The sequence below is a fragment of the Anguilla rostrata genome, chromosome 8 (assembly GCF_018555375.3).
Source record: "Anguilla rostrata isolate EN2019 chromosome 8, ASM1855537v3, whole genome shotgun sequence".
Lineage (NCBI taxonomy): Eukaryota > Metazoa > Chordata > Actinopteri > Anguilliformes > Anguillidae > Anguilla > Anguilla rostrata.
Genome location: NC_057940.1, coordinates 10,175,339 through 10,185,713, shown reverse-complemented (window position 1 = coordinate 10,185,713; position 10,375 = coordinate 10,175,339). Strand labels below are relative to the sequence as shown.

At 43.9% G+C, this 10,375-nt stretch overlaps 1 protein-coding gene across 1 annotated transcript in view; it reads left to right on the top strand.

The window, feature by feature from the left end:
- The first annotated feature begins 3,157 nt into the window (after positions 1-3,157).
- Positions 3,158-10,375, top strand: part of LOC135260762 (solute carrier family 22 member 23-like) — a 43,093-nt gene continuing 35,875 nt past the window's right edge. The window contains exon 1 of the mRNA XM_064346290.1: positions 3,158-4,219. Within this exon, the coding sequence (XP_064202360.1) occupies positions 3,794-4,219 (426 nt within the window). The 5' untranslated portion in view covers positions 3,158-3,793. The remainder of the gene's footprint in view (positions 4,220-10,375) is intronic.

The window sequence follows — 10,375 nt, the reverse complement described above, 5'->3', positions numbered from 1 at the left end:
TTTGGGTAAGATATAACGCATTCAAGTAATGCTATTGGGAGGCAAGACACAACATGCCGTCTTAGCTCAGCCTCCAGCCAATCAGTGGCACAAAGGCTTTATTCTTTTACACGATCGTTGCGATTAACATTTCTTGTTAAATCACGTCACTACTCGTTCCCACCACTCACCACTTTGATCGATGAGGTGTTATTGTGCTTATCAAGCAGTCAAGGTAACTTGCGTGCATCACGACCAGTTTTGACTGATCAATTAAATTGAAACAATTATACAAAACTGAGGATCAGGCTGAACGTAAATAAAATAATAATTGGTAATAGATATAGTAGTTGTCTTTTAACGCTAACAAGACATGTGCGTTTCTAAAAATAAACTTAATTAAGCATTCAGTAATTAGTTGGAATTTATTATTTTGTCTGTTAAAAATAAGTGCTAAAACACCTGATGGGGGCAGCAGATTTCAGTAGATGCGGATTTGGTTAAAGGGTAAGAAGGTACGACGGCATATGCAATAGTATTGCAATAGTAGGCAAGGAACCACAGTAATGTACGTTAACATTTAAATATTTCAGTATACTTAAATACATTAGGCCTAATTATATATAAAAAGACATTGCTGTGAAATAATTATCCAGGGGAATGGGAAATGAAAAGCATATTCCATTACTTCCCACCACGTAATATTTCCTCTAATTTGATTCTGTAAATTGAAACTCTTTTACTCACCAAACACCATTATCGTATTGTTGAGTTGAACGAACAGATGGCACGAGGGAACCGGACAAACCCCACGTTATGCAAACGTGACATTTGCTGAGCTAGGCTCGTGCTAGTTATGAATTTGTTCTGCCGTGTCCCATAAACCAGCAGTATCATTGCAAACAGTGGACATAAACGGCGTGAGCGAGAGCATGCAGCGAGACCAAACCGGTTTGTTGGGTTTCGTTCTGTCATGAACACAATGAGAGTAGCTGTCAAATAAGGAAGCCATGCCTGGAATGTCTGTTCACCAGTGTTTAATTCTACTGATAACTAAGCTGTTTTAAAACCCGTGGTTAAACTTGCTGCAAGTTTTGATCATTTGAAATATAGTATATTTACTTTTTTTTTTTAATTGTACATTCTAGAAAACATAATATTCTGCCCCTCGTGGAAAATTTGGCAGTATAATTTCATTTGCATTTAGTGTAGGCTACATGAACGGTCCTAGGCCCCAATCCCACACAATGATACATTGGAACCAGCCCACAAAAAATCGATTTCTTATGAACTGCATCATTGGGAAACACCCGCAGACAACGCCCACACACACACATATATAAATGGCTAGGCCCCTTAATTCCATTGAAGGTTACCCCATGCAAACACATTCTAGTTGATTCTGTGGGTCCCCAATAGTTTGGGGGAATGCTCTTGCCTGTTTCAGCATGACAATGCCCCCAGGCACACAGTGAGGTCCATATAGAAATGGCTTTCTTAGAAATGGTATAGATGAACTTTACTGGCCTACACAGACCCCTGACTTCAACCCCATCCAACACCTTTGGTGGGATCAGTTGAAAAGCCAACTGCAAGCCAGGCCTAATCGCCCAATCAGTGCCCGACCTCACTAATGCTATTTTGGCTGAATGGAAGCAAATCCCAGCAGCAATGCTCCAACATCTAGTATAAAGACTTCTCAGAAGAGTGGACGTTGTTATAGCAGCAAAGGGTGGACCAACTCTATATTAATGCCCATTGGATGCCAGGTGGCCACATACTTTTGAGCTTTGGATCCACACTTTCCTCTTTCCATCACATTGGTACAGGTCAAAACTCTGGCCATTCAACAGTGACAGACGCCAAATGCAGATTCCTCGCTTACAATCAACTCTAGGAGGCTGTTCCAATATGCACACTTGATCACTCTTGCACGTTTGGCAACTTGGCGTACGCGTTCATGTGATTAGTGCAAGTGTGCAAGTGTGTCCCATTTTGTGAATAATCAAAAGTGCAGTTTGCTGATGTGTACTTTATCCAGACTTAAGCTAAGACCACTCCGGAGCAGCATTTGGCCTAGTATACAGATCTGCAATGCACTTAGTTGTTGACATTTACTGTTGATGGCAGTCATGAGGTTTCAGGATGGTGTGTTTATTGGAGAACGAGGCCAAGTCAGAACCTAGTATATGGCTGGACCTAACACGTGATCCGGCCGACCAATGGTGTAACTTCATCACTCACTCAGTCTCTCAGTCACAGACAGTCGCGTTTGTAGGGCTGGCCCCGCTGTTGCGGTCCAGCCAAAAATGTCACTAAAGAAATGTCTAAGAAATATGTTAGCAAAGATGCAAATGTTCTGACTTTATATTTTATTTATATGGTATCATTATGCTGATATTGTTAATGTGAATATAATGTTAGCAGGCTCGGTTAATTTGTCTACAGTTTGCAAGCCGATATCAAGCTTTGCGCAGCTATTACTAGCTATTGATGGCGGTGTGTCTACAAAAAAATTATTTGAAATTGGGACCATGGAACAAAAAGTGTGTCCCAATTGTTTTTAATATCCCCAAGCACTTGGGCACTTAATACATACTTGCACACTATATGCCAACATATACGTTCCACATCACAATACGCCACTGAAGTGTGCTAGTACCCAAGCACACTTAGCCAAGTGTGGAGATATGGGACAGCCAATAGACCTTTTGTTAGCTTTCTTGTGCGTGAACTTATGATGCAAAGACACACAGCTAGCCAAAAAAAAAAAAAAAGAACAAAACAGCTGAGCAGCTAATCGTGTCCTGAAAGGGCGGACTTCAAAGGGGTCACCCAATACCCTCCGTATCTCATCAGTAAATACCCTCTAATTAAAGCTGACAGCCCGGACTTTAGTCAAGCTAATCAAGTTACTGTCCCAATATTTTTTCAATTTACTGTATATTTCTACACACACACCCATGCACATTCACACTTGATACTTGAGCACAGGCAGATACAAAATGACAACCAAAACGCAATCAGATATGTTCGACAAAATATTTCATTGTTTTGGGATTTTAGGTAGGCCTACTGTATGCAAATGCCACACGTAACGACGGTAGGCGTCAAAGGAAGCCTATTTAGTATCAATAACCAAATGTGCTTGGGTGGCGCAATTTTCTGCACAGTCGCTGTGAGCGGAGGGGGGCGGAGGTTTTAAGAAAGGTTCTGCCATTGCGGTGTCGAGTTTACTGGGAGCTAAGGGAGCGAGGAGGTTATAGTGGTGAGATGTTATTATAACATACTGGAACTGAATTATTCGCCGCATATCGAATGACGTACACAATAATGCAATGCTGAACTATGCATATTACACAGGCAAGAGGTCTATGTTTATACAGGTGTGTTACCTGTAGCTCCCAGAGAAAAGGGGCTGGGTTTGTTTTCTCACTTTTCGGTTCTTTCCGGAACAGCTTACAGACCGGTTTATCAAATGTATTAACGTTCATCTATGGATGAGAACGGAAAACCCTGGCGCAAAGGACATGCCAGTCGCCTTCGCTGTGGACATACCTCGTCGGGAATTCCTTGACCGTCTTTTGAACATACTGTCAATTCGAAAATGGCTATTGTTTAAGTAAATTAAAGAGGAATATCCACGTTAGCAACTGCTTCCTGGTCATATCAAACTGCGACTTTTTATTACGACTTTTAAGTGATTGAATGCGGAGGTTTTCCCTGAAACTGAGCACTGACGCATTGTGGAGAAAGCGAACTGGATTTCCCACCCGGCTGCGCTACAAGCACGCTACAGCTTTGACGAACCACGATGGCTGTAGTCCGGTTGGAAACAGGAGATCATCAACCAGAAAACGGCTTCGTGTCATCAGAAACGACTTCCACGGGGTTGCTGTCACGTATCGACGGTTCTGTTTTACCGTTTCTTGGAGGATTTGGGAAATACCAAAAACAACTCATCGTCCTGACGTGTATCCCCGTTTTATTTCTGGGATTCAGTCAGTTCTCCGATAATTTCCTTTTAGCACAACCAAATAGTACTTGCATATACCCGACCGCGAAGGTTGGGAATAACACTGGAAGTTCTGTATCGTTATTGCGTGATTCGAACAGTAGCACGACCGCTCCACGTTTGCATGCCAATGGCACTGGCAACGAATCCGCAAGCATTGATTGTTCGTGTTTGGAGTGGAACTACAGGCTACAAACAGGACTCGTGCAAAATGTGGTCACCAAGGTAAGATTTGCCGCGTGATATTCAGTAATGCCCCGTGGCAGCGGTTCCGAGGAATCGGAGAAGACAACAGTGTTTGCATTCTTGCTAACCATTCCGCTGTTGGCGTTATACACTTTCGGCATTTCATCTGCATTGTGTTGGTATAAACCGCGTATCGGTGAAGGTGAAGGGGTGTAGCGTCACTGAACGTATACCTGGCAGCACCACATGGTCAGTGCATGTGTTTTAATTAGAAGCCGTTAGACTGTAAGGAAGGGCTTGTCAGCATTTTACAGTGTCCTTCCCTCCACCATTTTCCGTGCTTTATACACGTTATCACTACATAATTGTTAGCAGCTACACTGAGAAAGTATGGCGCTTGCTAGGAGCAAAAGGGGAGTACCCAAAATGGGCATAACAAAGCCCGACCTATTAGAATTGTCATGATTTTGCATGCGGAGTGTGGGGCTAATGATGTTTGCCACGGTTGAGTATTTAGTACAATTATGAACATAACACCGAGGGATCGGGAAGCCCAGAAGAAACATTGTAGAAGAGCTGGAATGCGTCGCATTGCCGACTGACTACATGAGTCATCGAACCAGCTGATAAGCGCGGTGTCGCTTGCAAGTGTCACACAGGCTCCCCACGCGCTGCCCGCTGCGGAAAGCAGTAGTTGGCATAAGAGATAATTTATTGCTACGGCTGTCTCGGCGTAGTACAGCAATGTACGTTGACCGTCACGCTTCTACTCCGAGTACCCTTGTTGAATAGCGCGTAGCCTGCTGCTGGAAGCAGCAGCTCTTCTCAACTACAGTGGCATAATGAAAACCTGTGATAGGCTGTTTCTCCCTGTCTCAGTGAAACTATGCGGCCATGCACTGACTTCTCTGGCCTGCCGTTTCTGTTGATTATCAAACGGGTCTGCTATGTGAACAAATAACTTAAAAAAAAAAAAAAATCAATAATATTAGAATATTTTTAGTTTTCTGGGGGAAAATGAACCAGTGAAGTGAGCAGAAATGAATAGTTGAATGAATATATATATATAGGACCTCAGCTACACATATTAGGATGCGTTACAACAGGCACGGTGCTGCAAAAGTGAGTCCCAGAGAGGTTTGTGGGAGGTGAAGTCCTAAGGTACCTTAATGCACTCACCATACTCAAGCACTGGACTTCACTTCCCATCAGTTACATCTGAAAATCCCTGTGTTGTGCTCTGCCCATTAAATGCAGACTCAGTCTGACAGTAGCCCCTCTGTGTAATGGCCTGGTACTTCACATCTGAGAATGTGGCCTGCTGATTAAGAGCATGATCACGTGCTCACGTGTGTATCAATGGGCTCGTGCCAGGTGTAAAGAGCACAGTTATCCTCTAAAGCAGTGGTCTCCAACCCTGGTTTTCACCTTAAAATCGGCACCCAATCGAGACCCAAGACACTGGGTGAGTTGAGTGTAACTGTGTAATCAACTGCTTGAATTGATTCATGAAGTGCAGAGTCACTATGAAAACCAGCAGACCCTGTAGCTCTCCAGGTCCAGGGTTGGAGACCACTGCTCTAAAGCCACACTCTTGAACGCACCTCATTAGACGCAAATGCGCTTGCCCACAAGAACCGAAGCCGTAACGTTCAACTCGCAAGTTGACCGTAAGCCACTGTGGCGTGATATGCCTTCACACAATCCAAAAATAGACACCTCAGTTTAGTAATGGCAGCTGTGTATGTGTGTTTGTGCGTGAGTGTGCATGTGTGTGTGTGTGCATGTGTGTACATGTGTGCGTGAACGTGTGTGTGGCAGCTTGTTTCAAATGTACATTTCAGTTTTTTTTTTTTCATTTTATAATTAGTTGTGAGACAAACAAGGTTCAAACGCTGAATCATCAGTTAGGGTTAGGGTTAGCCTGGTGACATATTAATACTTTAATTTTGGTCCTTCCACAGTCTTGCACAGTAACCTTGTTGCCCAGCTTATGCTATGCAGCTATGCAGTTATACATAACAAAACATGGTGTCTGTTTTCAGGCATTATGTTACTAAGATGCTAACAGTCTATTGAATTGCTGACATGCCAGATACAGTAAATAGGAAAATCTGTCCAAGTAACTTAAGGAACGGTGAGTCAAGGTAACGCTTTGCGACAGTGGCGTTCACACGTTTTTGTTAAGCACCAGGGTGGAATGGTTTTTGCACGCAGTTCATGCCCAGGAAACCTGGCGAGGTAATTGTGTAATCAGCTGCTTTAATTAATCAATTAAGTTCTGAGTAACAACAAAAAACCTGCCACATCCCGCTGGCCTCCAGGGGCGAGGTTTGCTATGGCTGGGAGCCGAGTGTATTTGGCCATGGTCATACCACCGGATGGTGGTCAGTTGCCAGGATTCACCGGAACTGAAGAACCGTCAAACTATATTAGCTCCCAGTGAACTATATTAGCTCCCAGTGACTGTGTTTGTTGGTCAGACCAGGATGGGATAAAGCTAGTTTTCACTTGTTAGTGTATGTCATGTTGGTCACCAGTCGGCACCCTGAGCCGACCAGAGGAGGATGGGTTTCCTCCTTGAGCTTGGTTCCTTCCAGGGTTTCTTCCCATCTGCCACAGGGAGTTTTTCCTTGCCACCGTCGCCTTAGGCTTGCTCCTGTGGGGGTTTAGGCCAGGGTTGTCTGTAAAGCGTATTGTGACAACTGCTGTAAAATACACTATACAAATAAAATTTGATTGATTGATTGATTGATTGTATGTAGTTGTAAAGGTCAAGTGAGTCTTTTCTTAATCCCATGATGAGTGTAGCCACCATGTTCTGCTGATCATCGCCTCAAAACTGTACACCCCAGTCAAATGTATTTCCTCTCCAAAGCAAAGGAAGGTGATTGCTTCAGATTGAAGTTACCAATGACATGTCATAGGTCCTCACATTTTGGAGGGTTCCTGAAACCTAAGTCTCACTGTCACCAGTAACACCAGTAATGAATTAAATCACTGCAATAATTTGGGGGGGGGGTGCATCCTTTAGGAACCCAGAATTACTGGATAATTTCAAAGGGCTTTTGTTCTCTGAATGCCTTCATTGTACTCCTCTGTAGTCCTTTCAGAATATCTTCCAAGAAGAGACACTGTGTCCCCTACTCAGCTTAATAAACTAGCTAATGAACTAGCTGCAAGCAAGAGAAAGCCCTGTGTTGTCTAACAGCTGGTGTTACTGATAGTCTTTCTGTTTAAAACCGTTTTTGTTTATTTTTCAAAGACCAGGGGATACTTTATCTTGTCCAGTCTTTGTGATTTGTTACTCAGCAGGTTTTGTGAACAGTGGAAAAACAAACAAACAAACAAACAAACAAAAATATATTTTCAAACTTGCGTAGTCTATTTATTTTGCAGTGTTTATTTTGAGCACTTTATTTGAAAGTATATTACCTAGAGGTAGGTGAGGCTTTTGATGAGGCACATATGGTGCGCGCTATGTCTATGGTTCATGTTCATATTGTTTCCGACCTTTTTTCTGAATAAGATGTACGTTCAGAGCCCCGACTTCATCTATGAGTTAAAACGGAGACTGCTCCAGAAGCTGCTATTACGCTTTCAGACAGCAGCTGTAGGCGGCCTCTAAACTGGTGTCAGGGTTGCGGAATTTGGTCCGCCTTGGGAGTTTGGCCGGTGGTGACCCGCGCAACAGCGAGTGCTTTCCTTTGCCCCAGAGCCCTTCGCAGCGTGCTAAAGATCCCAGCCCGCGCGGAAAGAAAATCAGGAACTGATACCGCGGTTGTGCTTGCGCAGGGGAATCGGCGTGCTTTCGCGATGGCCCCGCTACTCGTCACATGACTGCTGAGTAATGCCACGGCTCGGCTGCTGCAGCGCGTGCAAACCCGACGAGGGGCTTCCTGAAATGACAGATATAAGGCTTCCCCAAAGCCGTGGTTTTTAAAAGACGCACGCACCAGAGGTCACGCGCGCTATCTGCGGAAACGCGCTCCGGGTGCTGAGCTAAGGTCCCCGGCCGACCGGAGACGTGTTCTGATCCCGAGGAGATCCAGGTGGAATCGATGAAGCCTGGCCTCGGATCCTGCCAATCAGCTGTCCTCGCTCACTTGCAGATAGAGGCGTGTGTTAAAACCGTGGAGGAAAATAAATAAATAAATAACAGTTACTTTCATTCAATCAAGGGTCTAAGGGAAAATGTTCATAGAATCCTGCCTTATTGTACCGTTGTTGTTTCACAAGACAAAGATGGAAGGATGGAAGGCTTATATCTTTCTATAAAGGGCAGTTAGCCCCCCCCCCCCCCCAGAGTAATTTACAAAAATACACTTCCGAAGGGAAATTGATTTAGTCTGTGTGCTTGGTCCGTCTAGCCAAATGCTTAACTTCACGTAGAGAACTTCACCTTAATGCCAAAGTCCAATTATATGGACATACATGCTGTACTATATCTGTAAGGTAAAGTACAGATAATGTGTCAGGGAACAGCCTGACATTTCCTTTCTGTTGATTTTATTTCCCCCTGAGCTGTTGAATAATTAGTTAATTAACATAGTGATAGCTGTACTACTACTACTACTACTACTACTAGCAAAAATGTTTTAAAAAAAGTAACTAATGATGCTTGAAATATTGTAGCAGTTTAATTTATTTCTTCACAATGTCTGAGCATTACATCTATCCATTATGTATACCCACTTATCCTAGTCAGGTTTGAGGGGGGGTTGCTGGAGCCTATCCCAGCATGCATTTGGCGAGAGGCAGGAGTACATCCTGGACAGGTTGCCAATCTATCACAGGGCACAGGTTATTATTATTATTATTATCATTATTGTGCATTTGGTAGATGCCAATCTCTGCAATAATACTTTATCTATTGCTCTTTCAATACAGTAGAGTTTTCTGCAACAGAGCTGGATATACTTCTCTTTAGATGCACCGGTTCACGCCATGTGCCAGTGCCTGAATCCACTAACCCTCCATTACATAACCACTGTATCTCAGATCTCAGTAGTGCAGATATTTTTATCAGCACTGATGCCCACTGATACCATTAATACGGGGCGATAAAGTCCATGGCTTCAAGCATTAATTATTGGCTCACGATTCAAAGTGGGGACTCGAAAGGTCTCTTCTAATGGAGGACATCCCCCCCCACCGGGTTTGGATTTAAAGGGGAAAGCACACACTAATTTGAGGTTATTGTACTGCTATTGATTCGGCCACTGTTGGCACTGCTGGAATTTTGTCCAGGTATTTTAATTCCAGTGCCCTGTGCCTGAGCTGCCTCTTTGACCTATGCATCATCACTGCATTGAGAGTGGGTGTGACTGTGGCTGTCACATGACGTGGAATGGTTAGTTTGGGACTTTTCCAGGGCCAATTTTCCATCTAGAAGATTGGATTGGTGCTTTTTTTTACCATATGATTTGCCAGTCATTTTATGATCAAACTGTGATTTTAGACTGGAGTTCCCCTTTACTAGAGCCAGGCCTAGTGACTGGCTATTGTAGAGTCACTCACATTTTACAGCACCACAAGGTCATCTGGAGGCATTTCTTCTCAAATAAAAAAAAAAGGCTTAACATAATGATGAGAATAAGCCATTCAGCCCAACAATGCTCGTCATTTTCTTGACTAAATTGTACTTAGTGCTCTGATTACCCACAGACTGCATAGTATCAAAAAAAACCCAGGGATAGCACTTGGTCGGCCACTGCCAGGCATTTCCTGTGTGGGACCCGTGCGAAAGCGGTGACCTGAATCGGAGCCGGAATAAGCTGGAGGAGATCATGCTCATGGGAAGCCCTGGTTAGTCAGCAGGAAAGCGCGTAACCCTGAAACAAGACACGAGCCACTTTACCGTTGGACGTTTTCTTTTTTCCCCACATAATGGCACCTTCCTTACAATGGAGCACCTCAGGAGTCATTAAGCCAAGGAGTAGAAATGACCAGCTTTGCTTAATCAGCTTATTGGTGTCTCTCCCCCCCGCCCCCCACCACCACCACAAGGGTTATGCAATGGCTCAGGTCATGTGATATCATATCTGCGCACCATTGCCATGATGTCACATTTAGCTCCGTGAGTTTGAATGTGAGAAGTTGGCCCTTGCCATTGTAGTGTTTGTTTGGGTGTACTGCAGCTCAGCGTCCGGCAGGGACATCACACACTGGGCTGTGTGGAGATGGATCGATCTC